This window comes from Taeniopygia guttata, chromosome 10, assembly GCF_048771995.1.
Source record: "Taeniopygia guttata chromosome 10, bTaeGut7.mat, whole genome shotgun sequence".
Lineage (NCBI taxonomy): Eukaryota > Metazoa > Chordata > Aves > Passeriformes > Estrildidae > Taeniopygia > Taeniopygia guttata.
This window is the reverse complement of record NC_133035.1, coordinates 14834002-14850811: the sequence shown is the minus strand read 5'-3', so window position 1 is coordinate 14850811 and position 16810 is coordinate 14834002. Positions and strand designations below refer to the sequence as shown.

Here is a 16810-nt window from a genome sequence, read left to right as displayed (position 1 = left end):
TCATCACAGAATTATATCACTCTACCTTGCATGCTGTCACCAAGCTTTTCAAATGTGCCACTTGGCAAGGCTGGGCTGACAGGGAATCATTGTAAAAGGGACACAGAGAGACACTGAATGGGGCTGGGATGCCAGGGAATGACTCTGCCACGGAGGGATGTTACTGCAACAACACTGGAGTTCTGGTCCCAAACACAGTGATCTCTCCTCTAATAGCACTTAAAACTATGGAAAATAGCAACTCTATCACTGACTTATTTTCACAATAAGTAAACTCTTTCTCATTCTCTCAATCACCACAACTTCCAGATCCTTGGTTATTTACAAATGATTACTGCATTGAGCTGGAAGAAGGAGGGGGGGAATGATTAAGAAAATGCAAAGCAGAAGTGAAAAGGAACAGATACATTTGCTAAATAAGACCAGCACTATCCAGCGAAGAGGAGAAGCAGATTAATAGCTGCCTTACAGCAAAAACAAATGAACACAAAATCTAATTTACAAACCTATTAGATTTGCTATGTAAGCTGTTCACAGCTGATCTGATTGTACCTCTGCCTCCAGAACTCCTGCAAGACAAAGGAAATGCATTATTTATAATTCCAGCTCCTTTCTGCCAAGCATTGTTCAACAGTCAAGAGATCCTGCTCTGAAGGGCTCCAAGTGGAGACACTGCCACGCTGCCTGTGTCCCATCCCATCCCAAAGGGAGATGTCCTGATGCCTCTGAAGGAGTTTTCATCCCTCATCACCGCTGCCCTGCTGTGACTGTGACACCATTCTGGCAAAGAACACCCCGAGCCACCCCAATTATTAATCCCTGTGTGATCTACCCAGCCATCACAGACATCTGCTCCTGCTGCCCCCGCAGTGTGCGCCCCACAGCTGCATTCAATGCAGCTCTGCTTCTCTTTATGAGCCAGGTGTTAGCAGTGCACACAGAACCTCTCCTCCATCTCCAGGCTGCCAATGGACTTGCCCTGTCCTTTTCAGGACTGAATGATCTCACCACTTCATCTGGGTTTTTAGTTGAGAACATCCAATATCTCTATTTTATGCAGACTGAATGACCAGTCCCCTTGACTTGTGGAGACCTCACTCTCAGTGAACCTTCTCCCAGCTCCCAGGGACCCAGGCCAGACCCACGGCTCCACTCCAATCCTGTGAGTGCCTTCAAGCTCCTTCTCCCCACCTTTGGTGTAACTTGGCTGAAGCTACCAACTCACCACAGCCATTCACATGCTGGAGCTGAGACCTGAAGTGACAGCAGTGTCACTCCCATGGCCTGACACCACCACACAAGGACAGATATCAGACCAGTCTGACCAAGACCTGTTGGAATGAACAGCCAAAGTTTCCAGCACCTCTATGATGCTATATTGAAAAACAGGTTGGAACAAGCCCCTTCAGAGATCCACACCATTCACACAAGCTGTGAATCCTCACTTAAACACATACAAGTATTGGTCTGCATCTCACTGGCTGCTTGCTTTAGCTTGCTGCTTTCAAAGGGGTCACAAAGAACAAGCCACCCACCTTGTGGTGCTCAAGGGAGCTGGGCTCCCATTCACACACATTTTAACCACCGTGCACTCATTGCTCTGTTTTATTGTTCCCATTGCACAGATATCCCAATGAGCACACTCATAAAGAGAACCAAATTCTCTTCCAGCAGAAATATTGCTACCCAGAAATATACACCTTAATGAAAATGTATCTCAGGAGAATGTATTTCTACCAGTTCTGAAAAGAATCCCAAATGCATTAGACAAAAAGGAAAGTGTGTGTGAGTGTGCTTGGTGCCATTAAAAAGGATTTTCAGACTTGCAGGATACCACATAAATCCCCTCATTAGGCTGAACATAGCCCTCAGCACCACGTAACATCAAACCCTTGGAAATGTCACGATGGTTTTCCCTTTCCTCCCTCCTGCCAGAGACCATCCATGGCCAAGTCAGAGCGATTCCTGCTCCAGCACTCTCCTCTGTCCTTTGACAGACCCGAGAGCCTGGGAGCTGTTTCATGTTTTGGTGCATCAAGGGAACAGCAGGGCTGGCTCGTTCCTGGAGCCTCCACATTAATGGGGTCCACGGCAGGGTGTGGGAGCACTGGATTAGTGTGCAAACCACGCACCTGCCCAGAGACATCTCCTCTGGAGAAGCCTTCCAAATGGGATTCACACTCCTTCACACTCGCTGTAGGACAGGCAAAGCTTAGAGAAAGAAATGTGTTTTTCCCCTGAATACATGCTGGTTCACATGTGAAAGGAACAAAGGTAAATTAGGAAGTAGAGAAGCCTGTTCCCTAGGTGTGAGTTCCTACCTCATCCATGTTTTGTGGCTACAGCAGGAAGGATTCAGAGCATCACAACGTATTATTCAAATGCACTTATCCAGTCTGGCTTTACCTGCCCCCTGTGACAGGTCTGTGTGCTTCCTGCTGGAATTAAGGTGAGTGTTGGGGCTGGAGATGTTGTGTGTGAGGAAGACAAGTTGAGAACACCTCTGCCTGTGTGCAGCCTGGTGGGGAAGGGGACTGGCTGCCAGCTGAGAACCCCCTCAAGGACAGTGTCAGGGGCTACTCGCTCCTCCTCACGCACTGTGAAAAGCGAAAATATTGCAATGCAGACAGAGGCACAAAGGTTCTGCTGTCATAAATGAGCAGGGAGGGGGCACTTTCTGGTGGAAGAGAGCAAGGCTCTGCTAACCATCGTGCCATGGCACTGGGATCACTGCTCTGCTGGCCAGCAGCAGACACGATGGGCACCTGAGACGCTGGCAAAGACACGGCTCCCTGTGCCAGGCTTGGTTTCTCCCTCCTACACAGGGAGACTGCCCAAAGCTGAGAGAAGATACTTGGCTGAAGGTCTGAGCTCGTTCATGGATCTTAAAATGCTCAAACCTGTCAGTCCTTTGGTGCTTTGTGTGCCACACTACAACCTCAGGACGTCTTCCCTGCAACCTCCCTTTGTACAGTGAAAGGCAATGTGTGCTGTAGGATGCTGTGGGGTGTGTGGCCCTGCCCAGCCACCCCACTCAGCTCAACCCACTGGTGGGTCCCAGACAGACAAAACAGCTGCTCAAAACACCAGAAACTCAGCCAAGTACAGTATCCTCCAAGGTCTGCCATACTTCACTGCCAACACAGGCAAGCCAGTACCCCTGTATGCCTTCACTTCCCCCACCTGGGAAGTGGAAGACATTTAGAAATTGAGGGTTTTAATTAGCAAGCACCAAAACCCCAAAAAAACACAACAAAAAAGCCCCAAAAAACCCAGTCCATTTTATTACACCTTCCTGTCCTGGAGTTTCAAATCTCTTTGCTTCAAAAGGCAAAGACCAACCTCGATTAAAACAGCACAGATAGCATTGATTTTGAAAAGCTTTCTAGTGCTACACTGTGTTTGGACTGAATTGCCTTATTAATCTAGTTGTTATCAGTTTCATTGTATAGCCAGCTCCACAAAGTACCAACCTGCTTCCTAATCCTATTATTTACAAAACATTTTTCTTTGGGCTTCTGTCGGGATGTTTTCCAGTGATAAGTTGCATCTATATGTGCTAATGCCATCTTACTGACTTATGCCATCTTTTCTCATTTTCGTGGAGATTTTCAAGCTGCATTGCCACTATCTAAGATATTATATAGGTCAAAACATTATGTGCTCAGATGTAAAGTGACACTGATTCATATATCAGAGGATCTAAAAGAAAAACTGTCACATGGTTCAGGTCCAAATTTTCTTGGATGAATAATTTGTGACAAATCAGGTATGCAAAGACTCTTCAATTCACGCCATGTGAATGGGCCTGTTTAGGGTTTTTATTTCCCTTTTCATCGTTTCCTGCTTCTTAAATGCTTCTCTTAATTGTTGCTAGGTAAGTTCAGTCTCGCTTGGAGCCACTTGGACACGTGAAATCAAAGCTGCTCTGACTGAACAAGTAGGTCACAGAGCCTCGTTGGGAGAGCAGATCTCTATGAGCAGACTCCACATGTCCACGTTGCCAGGCTCACAAACTAGAAAATGTGTTTTCCACGGGTATTTTACAAAGCCCACCCCAAGTCCTGCTTCCCCCCAGCATTTGTGGCAGGTGATACACATGGGGAAAGGGGAGAAACAGGAATTAACTGGAAATTTCAGCCATGCCCAACCACCCATTTCACAGCTCATAGAAGGATTTGGGTTGGAAAGGACCTTAAAGATCATCTCGTTCCAACCCTCCTGCATTTAACCACATTTGTGAAGCTTATTCCTGGTGGAACAAAACCTCTCCTCTTCCTGACCCTGGGCAACCCAAGTCCTCCTCTTCTCCCTCCTCAAAATAAAAGTTAGATAATAGTCCCTTGGGGGATTATTAAGCTGAATTTATCCACCTGAATTCCCCAGGAAGAGAGTTCAGAGTGCCAAATTTTTACCTGAGGGGTTCAAAAGACTAACATCTACTAATTAGGTTTTCACAACCTGCTTTTATGTTAGGTGCATTTTATGATCCTTGTTTTACAGCTGGGACACTGGGGGTGAAGTGGCTTGGCTCTTAACACCAACAAATGAGTTCCACAAGCCAGGAGCAGGCACTGTGAGCCTCCAGCAGACCTGTCCTCTTGAAAATGCTGCTCTTTACTTGCTGGGCATGGTTCTTGCTGGCTGAGAGAGCCCAGAGGACCACGGGAATTGATCTGCAAAGGTTTCACTGGACAGCAATTGCAGTCCAGGGCTTTTGGGGAAAAACTGTCACATTTCCAAGTTGTCTACGAAAGATAAATAATTGGCTTCCACGTGCTAACCTGTCCAACCCTACCTTGCAGGGTGGACAAGCAAAGGTGTCCCAGGAGCCAAAAGTGAGAAGAAACTGAGCCCAGAATCCGACCTGGATTCCTTGGAGATTGTGTCCTGGTTTTCCATTAGCCCATCAGAGTGTGGCTAAAAATATGGAAAAAGGACACATTCACTGATAAATCCCCTTGTGGGCTTCTGACTAGACTCTCAAGTGGTTACTGTGGAATTTAGGTCAAAATCCACCCATATCCATCAAATGCTCTGCTGCCCCAGGAGAGACAAATTCAAAGAGGAAGGGCTGCTTAGCCCCATGTGTAAATCAACTTGCAAATCAGAAACAAAAGCCAAAGCTAGAGAGAAGTGATGGAATCAGAGGTGCATTTCTGAACCATGAGATCCTGCACTCAAACAGTCCATTGTGCACTTTCCTGGCACAGTTCCCCTCCAGGAATGCTGCTCTTCCAGGCTCCAGCATCATCTTCCCTCCTGCAACCCATCTCACTGAATACTGGGGGAAGCTGGCACATCAGACCCTTGCAGGCCATTCCTGTGATATTTCACCAGCTCTTTTGGAGGCTCTCTCATGCTGGGATGTGGAGGAGACTGTGATGAAGATAAGTGGTGGTTGCTGGGTGGTAGCTGAGTACCCACACTCCCCAGGCGAGCAAGGGATTAATTGGGAAAACGTTTCTAAAGCAGTTGTCTGCTAGGACAAAAGATCCTGCAATACATCTTGATGAAATATTTGAAATCACATTTTGATGTGTTTAAAAAAATCTCACTTGATTATATTGTCACAGCTTGGCAGCCCAAGTGTCAAAATCTTCATAAATATCAGGTGCTACTTTTAGTGTTCCAAGCTTAATTCTAGCAAGTCATACAATCGCATTTGGGAAAGTGTGCCCATGTTATGGTTTTCAGAAACATCACCTGCTCCAGCTGGGGTCCCAGTGCAGGTCTGGTGCATGAGGAGCAGCCAGCCTGGCAGAACAGCATCTTCCAGCAAGCACCAGTGAGGCACCAGCCAATGGCCACCCTGCTGCTCATGGCACTCGCCACGGGAAATGCAGATCTGTCAGTCCCATGCAAAGCAGCCTTGTTAATTTGGCCACCTCTTCCCACACCCCAATCCCACCTCCACAACATCACCCACCCTGCAGGCTCCTTCCCAGGGACCATAAGAGGGTGGGAAGGTCGGGGGTGCTCAGCATCCCTGCCTGCCAGGTGTGACAGTGGCTCCACATCAGCTCTGGAGTAAATGTGAGCAGGGTTTGACCCTGACATCTCTGGCTGGCTGAGAGCCACGGTCTGTAATCATTACAAGTGACTGCTGAGGACACGATGGAATGAAGACACATGAGTTTGCAAAACAGACATCTATTGCTTAATAAGGAACATGCCAATTAGTCTGAAACACTTATGAGACTAAACCAGTGACAAATCAGCAGGAACCGTGCAGCTCTGACAACAAATGGACACGAGGCAATGGGAGATGCCCGTGGCAGCCTGTCACCAGGACACTGCTGGGGATCACTCTGCACTGGGGTAACCAAACCCCTGTCCCTGCCTTCAGCTCTGGGCCCAACCCAGTATGGGCTTTTCCTGAGCCACAGAAGTGTCTCTTGCCCCTGTGGAGTGTCAGCTTTCACACCCAACATGCATTTGCTACAACATCAGCATGGCCTGACTCAATCACCTCAGATGCTCTTATTCTATCACTGCTCTAAAGACAAAATAATCACAGGGCTCTCACATCAGACACTTCCCCTCTCCCCATCCTGCGTACTGGCAGGACCTTATTCCCTCCTTCATCTTTAAAACATTATTCCTGGCATCAGCTTTTTTACTCTGGCTGTGTTAATGAAACAGCCAGCAAAGAAACAGACATTGAAGCAGGCAGAAAGGATCCAGAGGGGCTTGGGACTGGGCAGGGTGTGTGTTTGTGTATTTCGTGTATGTTTGTGTAATTTAGTTTTTTCTCTTCTTTTGGAAGGGAGAAGATAAAAACCCCAAAAGTTCAGAGAAAATCTAGAAAGTAGCTGAGACAAAAGCCCCACTGCTTAAAAACATGTCTACACTATACATTTGTCCTGAGATAATTTTTTCTGCAAACAGAGCAGAGCTCTCAGGGAGCACAAACAGCAGAGCATCAGGCTTGCAGCAGGACCTGTCACCCTGAGCATCCATGCCTCCAGCGGCTCCTGCAGCATCTTGGGTGCCACATACCTTGGGAAATGGCACAGCATGAAATATTATCATGTGGGGCTGTGGGCCCTTGGGCTCATCCTCCTACACCCCTCATCTCTTTTCCCAGTGCCCTGTGCAGCACACTGGAATGCTGAAGGTCTCGTGTGGTTTCTCCTTCCCCTGTTGATGCAGATGCTGGAGCAGAGACACCCTCCTGGGGCAGTTCTTCTGTATGAGCATCCTCAAAATAACATCTGGTGCCTACACAAAGAGGGCTGGGAGTGCTTGGGTGAGAGCTACACTCCACAACCAGCAATGGAGCAGTCCCAGGACCTTCACAGTGATGTAGATCCCAGATCACATCAAGCTGCCAAATACTGAAAAATCCATGGTGGTTTCAGAGCTCAGCCTCCTCTTACCACCCCTGCTCACAAAGCTACACTGTGGAAACTCAGGCAGCAGTAAGAAGTTTAATTACCCACTGAGCTGGTTGCCAGTTGAGTGTGCTCCTGGGTGTCTGAAAAGGTGCTGGAGATGCCTCACAACAATGTTTAACCTTTGCAGGGGAAACATGGCCACTGTTGTAGCCACTGGCCAAGAGCTGACTGATATTCCTGACGGTGCTGGCAAAGCCTGGCTGTAAGAACCAGCTTTGGTTTCCGAGCTGCCAGACACATGGGTGGTACCTGGAGCCCAGTGGGATGCTGTTGGACTGAGGATGCCTTGGGAGAGCACTCCAAAACTGTGACAGAATGTGCTTTTCAAAGCAGCCCTGCCTATGGAGAGCATGGGGAGGGACACAGTGCTCAGCATAAAGACAGCGAGCCTGGGCTGGGGTTTCTGCTTGTTTGGGATATTCCCAGGGGATTTCTGCACGCAGTAACAAGGACCTGATTTGCAATGGCAAGAAGTATTCAGACTTAAGTCTGGAAAGAGCTCTCACCCTCACCACTGCACTGCTCTGCCAGGTTTCAGCAGTGCTGTGCCCCTTTCCTTGCATCAGTCCTTTCACTTCCCAATTGGAGCCAATTCTGCTGCTGTTGATGAAGATGCATCTCCCAAGGCCATCACCACCATCAAGGCTGCTGCCAGCCAAGACAAGGATTTACAGTGGAAACATGAAGAAAAAGGAGCTTTAAAGATACTCTCCTTTTTTCCTTTCTCTTTTTCTATTGCATTGCAAGGGACTGAGAAGCTGACAGCTATCTGCTCTGTTTGTTGAAGGACACCTGAAACTCTGCACCTCTAGTGAATTTACTTTGCCAGGGAACTTGCCTGCTTCCTGAGGCAACTGGGGAGGGAAGCCAGAGAAACTGCAAAATAATTATTGCCTAATGTTGTACTTTGGGCTTATTTCTTGCTGCTGAGAATGACCCAGGCCCAGGAGAAACAACTGTGGGAGGCAATTAGAAGAAGTCCAATTTTGGTTTGGTTTTGGAACAACTGGTTTTTACAGGAACTGTGCCTGATGCATTTAAGTAGTGCTATTCTCAAGGATGAAAAAGCAAAATACCTGTAAAATCACAGAAGATTTTAATAATAGATTAATCATAGATTAAAAATATCTTTTACGATCACTGAGTCCAACAGTCATCCCAAGACTACCAAGTCCAGCATGAAACCATGTTCCTAAGAGACACAGCTACACATCTTTTAAACACCTCCAGGGATCATGACTCCTCCACCACTTCCCTGGGCTGACTGTGCCAGTTGCTTGTCAGACCTCTCAGTGAAGAACTTTTTCCTGCTATCCAATCTAAACCTCTTCTGGCGCTAGTTAAGGCCATTTCCTCATCTTATCATTAGGACAGCCTGAAAGCCCAAGGAAAGATAAAGGTGCTCCTGCAAAATGCTTTTCCTGGAAGATCAAAAGCCTGGAGAGAAAACCGAGCCCTTGAGTTCACCCGTGCCTGGGGAAGGCTGGGAGGGGTGGTGGCAGCAGCAGGACCTGCTGTGTCACTGCTGGCCCTGGTGCCAGGGGAGCAGCCCCTGGCTGAATCTCTGAACTCACCATCAGCTGCCCAACAAGCTTTCACTAAATGAGCCAGCACTCGCAGCTCCGTGCTCTCTGCTGGCACAGAAAGGTTTCCTTGGCATTCCCAACTGGAATCTGCACTTGCAGGGTTAGACGTGGGACACAAAAAGCCCACCTGGGCAAAAAGGAAACCTGGTGCCCTGCTGGGAACTGCTTTATTGTCTTCATTGCCCTGGTCGCATGAACTGGCCTGGCTACAGCACCAGTGCATCCAAGAAAGGCTGGCTGGTGATTTGCATCCTCCTGCCACAGCTTTCTTCACCAGCAAGGTCAGAAACCTCCTCCTTGGGGGTCTTGTAAGCTGCTGACAACCAGTACTGGGCTGAGGAGAAACTTTTCAGCAGACTGGAAACCCCTTAGCACTGGCTTTTCTTTATTGCTTCACTTGAGGGCTCGCTTGGGGGACTGTGAGTGCTTTCCATCCTGCTGATCCCAGCCCTCCACTACTCCCTCCATTCCCTCAGAGCTCAGCTTAATGTGGACATTCATTTCCCATACCTGCTTCAGGCAGGAGCACAGGGGTTTGGATATGTTTTTGTGGCAGCTCGCCCTGCCCTGCAGGGCTGCAGGAGGTGAGGGAGTGTTTCATGGGGAGGAGAGGAGGCTCTGCAGCCTGAAATCGGCTGCTTGTACTTCAGCTTACTGTCAGAAGAGCTGCAATCAAAGCCTGAGTATTTTTCAATACCCTGAGTATTTTCTTACTCAAATCAGTGCTCCAACATTGCTTTTATTTCCCAGCCTGATGTGTCACGGAGCTTTTATTAGAGCCCTGCCATACTCAAGGAGTACAAAGGTCTCCTCTGGCTCCATATACGTGAATACTTCCAGGATGCCTATGGGAGAGCTATTCCTCCTCCAGCCCAACCTGGGTAATTGCTGGCTTGTGCACACCCACTGTGTGAGGGCACAAAAGCGCTCATTGCTAGAATGCAGCACTTTCTCCAGCAGAACTTTCTGGGGGAGAGCAAATCTTGCACTAACTCTGGGCTGGGTGCAGTAAATCACAGTCTGGAAGATGTAAGCAGGACATTTATAGCCCATGGACCAACGCTGACAAGTAGGGTTATGACTACAGCCTGCTCGCAGCAAGTGCAGCAGCCTCCATAAAGGACACAAAATCTTTTCTAACACCTTTGAAAGGCATGTGTTAGAAAAGGGCACATGAGGAAAAAGTGGCAATTTACTGACAAGCTGCCATCAGCAGTATCAGAGACTCCTATTCATCACCTAGAGCGAGCAGAATATAATATAATCAGGATGGAGAGGCATGCGGTCTGGGCTAGCAGGGAAAAAAGGTTGACTCACATTAGGACCAACCCATTTCCAAGTGTCAAGTGCCCCCTAAGATGGCTCAGACGCCAATCGGAGAAGTCACCTGGTCACCAGCTCCCTCTACAGACAGCCGGGACACCGCCGGACCCCGCAGAACTGCGATGGCAGGCGCACACCAACAAAGAGTCCCCTCAAACCGGAGCAGCATCTTCCTCCTCAGCACCAGCAATGTCCCCGCTCGCTGCCGAGCGCTTTGTTTGTCCCTGCGGGGACAGGTGTGTGGCGCTGCCCCATCCCGCTGCGGATGGAGAAATGGCTGCGATGGCACCAGCGCTCCCAAGCCAGACGGGAGCGCGTCTTTTGTTCCCTGCCAGCGAAACAAAGAGCGGCAGCGGTGCATGGAAGCACAGGCGCCACCGGGCTGCAGGAAAAGTTCAGCAGCCCGGAACCAGCCGGCTGCTCGCACACCAAGTGCCGAGACCAATCGCCACAGCAATACCTGCCGGAGCAGCACACGCCGGGGTATTCCTACCTGCATCCCGCCAGCATCCCACAGCCCCGCCACCCAAACCCGCCGGTGACACGTGCAGACAGTGACAAGGATGCAGGAATGGGAAAACCCCCGCACAGGGGTAGCTGCAGGGTGGGAAGAACGGGCTAAGCAAGAGCGACGCAGCACCAGGAGCGAGAAACTGCTGAATTTTCATCCTTGCCCCGACACCTCTTTGTTTCAGCATCTCCCGGCTGTGCGAGGGGGTATAAGGATGCCGAGAGGATGAGATGGGACTGTTAAGGCACAAACATCTTTCTCAGAAGCCTCTGGCAGGCAGGGCAGCTCCTACCTCCCTTCACCTGCGAGGCGGGGAACTTATTGTCCAGAGAAACAGCATGCCTTTGGGATTTTTGTCCTTTTGCCAGCAGTATTATATTCTCTCTTACTTTTTACCTAATGAACATTTTGCGTTTTCTTCCTGAAATTTTTCAGTGTTTGCAGGTGAGGGAAATCTGTTCCCCCCCCCACTCCCACCCGTACGAGGAACGTTCTTCCAAAGACAACCCGAACCACAGGCAGGGGGCAGGGTACGTGTAAAAGTGGGCAAGCTGTTCGCTCCTCACAATAATTAGAGAGCGTTTCGATGCCAAGGAAAAAGAAGAAAAGAGTTGCACCTGCCTGTGTTTCCCAGCCCCCCTGGGTGCCACCAGCCTGCCAGGGGACATCTGGGCAGCTCCTTCCTTCCCTGCTGCACCAACCAAAGCCAGGGTGGGCTGGGGGTGTGAAGGAGGATGCTGAGCCACACAATACAGCAGCCAAATATTGCTGATGTGGGGGAAAGCTGCACAAACGTACATCATCTCCCTCACGGAGAGGAGCTGTTCCCTCCTGGACACACAGAGAGCTCCTGGAAAACTTTGGAAGGGTCTCTTCTCTACACTGCTGTGCACTTTTGCTGTCACACAGTCCCCTTTACTTACAGGACCTGTTAACAAAAAACGCTGTTATGTGGCTCCCACAGTTGAAAACCCTCTATCATCCCCTGACCTGCTGCAGAACAGGCACTCTGCTTTTCCATGTCACCACAGCAATACATTTCAGCCAGGTCAGAGCACTGTGCTCACCATTCCTGGCACCGTGGCAGCACGCAGGGATGAAGTGCCCATTGTGCCAGGCTTCTGTGCAAGGTGAGCAGTGTTTGGTCCCTTACTGTGGGACGCAGGAGTTCATCAAACCCAAAACACTCCAGAGACACAATGGGGAAAAGTGGGTGGGAGAGGACAAAGCAAGAGAAAGGCTCAATTGGCCCGAGTTCATGATTAAATAATATATAATTAATACAGCAGGGTCCCACCTTTGCTGTGTTTATCCTCACATGGGAAGCACAGCTGATGTGGGCACTGATCTGTGAAAGGTTTGGTGATCGCTCTATCAGAGGGCTTGGGAGCCAGGACACTCCTCCACGCCCTGGGGGCAGGGGGCTCCTCTCCTCTGCCGTTCCCTCCTGCACTACCATTTCTGATGCGTGTGGAACAAGCTGCTCCTGCTCCTACAGAACCCATCTGACCCTGCTGCCGTCTCTGCCGCCGCACTGCTTGGCACTACTTCCTTGGAGGAACTACAGCAACAAACTCGGATGCCAGGGTTTGGAGATAAGCAGCCAGCAAACAGCCAATTTCCATACAATGTATAGAAAAGAGAGGAGAAAAAAAGACACAATACTGGGAATCCCTAATGAACCAGGGTGAAAAACAGGACAAGTAAGTAACAAAACAGAATAGATTTTCAATAAGGGCACAGCAAGTTCTAGTGGGTAGATTTAGCAGATAGGGGAGGAGAGAGAAGAAAGAACAGAAGCCGGAAAAGGAGATGGGAAGAAAGCAAGGGGATCAGAGCAGCCTGTCCAATGGGGAGGATGCATCAGAAGATTTTAATTTCCTTTATTATTATATAGATAGTGCCAGCTCATTGCAGAGCAACAATTCATCTACCCTGGTAACCCACAGTCTGGTGCTGGATGTTTCTAGACAAGGCTACTGACCTTTAAGGACTTCTTGCCTATGGCACCCAGCATAACATAACAATGAAACAATAAACAAACATCACTGCATTTTGTTTATCATCTCATAAAGGTGTTTCTTTTGGTGTAACACAGTGGACAAAGCCAGTTGGTCCCAAACAGAAACACCTTTGTGTCAATCGGGCACCCTGAGTGCACACCTCATTACTAAAATTATTTGGTTTTCCACATCACTGTATCAAGTTCCTCAAGTTAATGCAAACCCTCCTTTCTGTATTTGTTCTTCATCTCCTAAATTTCCAAGCAGACCTCACAGATGGGGTTTATGGAGTGGGAAGGGTGTTGCTCCTCAGACTGAGGGGCTGCTTTAGCCCCTGCCATGCATGGCACCTGCAGATAAACACCGACCACGACAGTGATCAGTAAGGGGTGATCGTGAAGCCCCTAACACATCCCACAGAGACACACCAAGTGGGTTAAGCTCTCTGCTCCATCACCCCCACCCCACTGATCCCTGCTCAATCTCTCCTATCCCACAGACTGGTCCCTTATGCACCTGCAGATTGGTCTGTTATCCACCACTCCCATCAACTGGTGCCCTCTCCACCACACCCATCTGGACCAGCAGTGGCACCTAAGCCCCCTGGGCTGCAACTTGCACCAGCACCCCTGTCCAGCAGACCACTCACACCAGTATCCCACTTGGGGACCCACTCCATCCATCCATCAGCACCTGAGCACTGCCCGTGCCAAAATCCCTCTCTCCACACCAGGATCTGCTCCAACATTTCTAATCAGACTGGTACCCACTCCAGCATCCTTACCCAGACCTGTACCTCATAGAGCATCCCTGGACTGGTACCTCAGCCTCTCTAAAAGGATGTCCGTGTCTCTAACGTGAGCAGTACCTGCTCTAGCATCACTGCCCGGACCGGTACCTCAGTGTCTGTAGAGGGAGTGGTACCTGCTCCAGCATCCCCACCCGGACCGCTGCCTCAGTGTCTGTAACGGGGCGGTACCTGCTCTGGCATCCCCATCCGGACAGGTACCTCAGCATCCCTAAAGGGACCGGTCCCCGCTCCAGCATCCCTGCTCGGACCGGTACCAGCGCGTCTCTAGCGGCAGAGGCACCTGCCCCGCAGCCCTGCCCGACCCGGCGCGGCTGCCCCCGGCCCCGCGCCCCACCGCGCCCCGTCCTGCCGGCGGCGGGCCGGTCCCGCCCGGGGCTGCCCCGGCCCCGCGGAGCCGCGCGGGAGCGCAGCGCGCTCCCTTCCCACTTGGGCACGGCAAAAACCGGGAGAGCCGGAGACAAAGAAACTGTCCGGGCGCCCGCCCCCTCCGCCGCCGCCGCCGCCTCCTCCCCGCTCCCCGGCACCGCTCCGCGCCCCTTCCCCCGCGCGGGGCCGGGGGGATTTACCCGCTCTCCTCCTCGATCTCCGAGATATCGGCGAAGATGAGGAAACCGACGAGCAGCGTGAGCAGCGCCAGCGTCCAGCCCCGGCACGGCAGCGGCATGGCTCCGGGGCTGGGCCGCTCCGCGCCGCTCCGCGGGGTGCGGAGCCCGGCGCCGCGTCCCGGCTCGGCGCCGCCGCCGCCGCCGCCGCCCGGCGGGGCCGCTCCGCCCCTCGGCGCCCCCGGCCCGCCCCGCCGGCGCGGGGAGGCTGCGGAGGGGCGGGGAGGGGGCGCTCGGGGCGGGCCCGGCCCCGCCGCCCCCCGCCGCTAAAGTTTGCGGCGCGGCCCCGCCGCCCGAGCGTCCCGCGGCGGCCGCACCGCGGCCCGGGGGTGAGCGCGGGGCGCCCGGAGCCGCCGCCTCCGCCGCGCCCTGTCAGCCCCTGCGAGCCCCTGTCAGCCCCTGTCAGCCCCTGTCAGCCCCTACCAGCCCCTCTGAGCCCTGCCAACCCCTGCCAGCCCTTGTGAGCCCCTATGAGCCCCTGTGAGCCCTGCCAGCCCCTGCCAGCCCTGCCAGCCCCTCTGAGCCCTGCCAGCCCCTCTGAGCCCCTCTGAGCCCCTCTGAGCCCTGCCAGCCCCTGTCAGCCCCTGTGAGCCCTGCCAGCCCCTGTCAGCCCCTGCCAGCCCCTGCCAGCCCCTGCCACCCCTGCGCTCCTCGCCGCTCTGCCGTCCCTTCCCCTGCGCCCACCGCGCGGTGTGCCGGGGTCCCTCCTGGCCGGGGAAGGGCTGGGCACGGCGCAGGCGGGGCGGCTTCTCCCCGAAAGGACAAAAACTGTAATAAAATCGGACAACGGGAGCTCCCGCGCGCGGTGCGGTGGCTGTACCTTCTCTTCCCCCACCCCCCGCACCCCCCCCCCCCAAAAAAAACCAAAACAAAACCAAAAAAAGGCGGAATAACTTACACACCCACTTCTATTACTATCAATTGCTAGTTTAGCAACAATGATTTCTTACACGCCTATAAATACTGACCGTCATAACCGCACCGGTCCTGCCATGACTCTAGATCCCCGCTGGAGTTTGTGCGGGCAGAATTTATTTAAGAACAAAACTGCAAGGTAGGTGTTCTGCCTCTGAGATGCTTGGCTGCATCTCAACCACCTTGCAACCCCTGCAAACATCCTCCTGCAGGCTACAGGCGCCCTTGGGTTTTGTTAGAGAGAGAAAAAACTGCAGTTTCTACACGGAAAGTGTGTGAAAGCTGGGAAAAACACAAAAGTACTGGCTGGACCAAAGAACCGCCAAAAAACTACCAAGATGTGCTTTCCCTATATCTCTGTTATCTGTTATTCCAGTGACAGACACGGAGAGCAGAGGCTGGCTGTGTCAGGGTTTAGGCAGGGCCAGCCTGGCAGAGCATCACCAAATCCAAGCACAACTCTTTCAGACCAGAAAGTTGCTGAAAATCAGAATATCTGGTGATATATGCACTGCCGAGCTGGAGAGGCACACGATAGATTTATAATGCAGCAGAGAGAAGCAGCACAGATGTGTTGAGAGCGAGAGATACTAATTGCTTACATATTTAAAACAGCATCTTTAGTCTGAATGGGAGGCACCATTAAGCAAAACAGAGCTATTAACTGGGGCCACTTGGAAAGCTGCCATTTTCCCTTCTGTGCACGGCTTTTTGCATCAATTCAGAAGTACAGTGTGACACACTGCCAGTGTTGTGTGATTCCTGCCGAGGTGCCTTGCACCAGGATAGAGCTGTCCATATGTACCGGGATGCCTAACACCAACATTGTGTATGGGATGGCACACTCAGCACAGGACTTCTCTCTTTATCTGGATTAAATGGTGGAAGGAGCGTGTTACGGCCCACGTGCCTTCCTGGGGATTCTGAAACTCTTGTAGAAAGAGGAGACAAACAAATCACCATTACATTTAGAGGTAAAAAATACAACACAGGTGAGCCTGGTACAATTATATTGTAGCGTATATATGGCAAATTTACACTCCAGTATACAGCTTTCATAATAGAGCATATTCAGGACCCTGGGGAGAAAGTGATTTTAGGTAGCATAAGTAGCCTCGTAATTTACCTTCTGCGTAAATCTGAGAAAAGCCTCATTTTCCTCCTCTTTTATTCATCTTGGACTCCTTTTTCCCACCCTGTTCTGGAGCTTCAGAGCACTGTGACTGGCCTGAGGATGAGGAAACAGGCTTTGAGGTGACCTTGCTGGTGCAGGGACTGACACTGGGGCTTCCCGAGATGCAGCGGGGCAGAGCACCAGTCCCCTGTGATTTGGGAGCACCACACTGCAGCTGGCTTCTCCTCCTACACATCCTCGAGAATACAGATGGAGATATCTGCTCCTGCATCTTTTTCAGCTCCATCCCAGGTGGTGTTCCAGCCTCTTTTGTCTGATCTTTGTGTTTCAGTTGCCAATCACAGTGTCAATGTGAAAGAAGAAGAAATCTCAATGGATGCCGAGGAATAAGAGGTGGGGATCATTCAGTGCACGGTGCGTGTTGGTTTTCCTGGACAAGGACTCTCAGGGGCAAGGGCATCCTATCTGCTGAGATGCTGCTTCTGCTGAGGAGTAGCTTTTCTTAAAAGACACGCTGTGATTTG

At 51.2% G+C, this 16810-nt stretch overlaps 1 protein-coding gene across 1 annotated transcript in view; it reads right to left on the bottom strand.

The window, feature by feature from the left end:
• Positions 1 to 14382, bottom strand: part of ST8SIA2 (ST8 alpha-N-acetyl-neuraminide alpha-2,8-sialyltransferase 2) — a 28930-nt gene extending 14548 nt beyond the window's left edge. Inside the window, exons 1-2 of the mRNA XM_030281407.4 lie at positions 14201 to 14382; positions 507 to 569 (exon numbers count right to left, since the gene is read on the bottom strand). Of these exons, the coding sequence (XP_030137267.1) occupies positions 507 to 569; positions 14201 to 14298 (161 nt within the window). The 5' untranslated portion in view covers positions 14299 to 14382. The remainder of the gene's footprint in view (positions 1 to 506; positions 570 to 14200) is intronic.
• Between the last annotated feature and the right edge of the window lie 2428 nt (positions 14383 to 16810).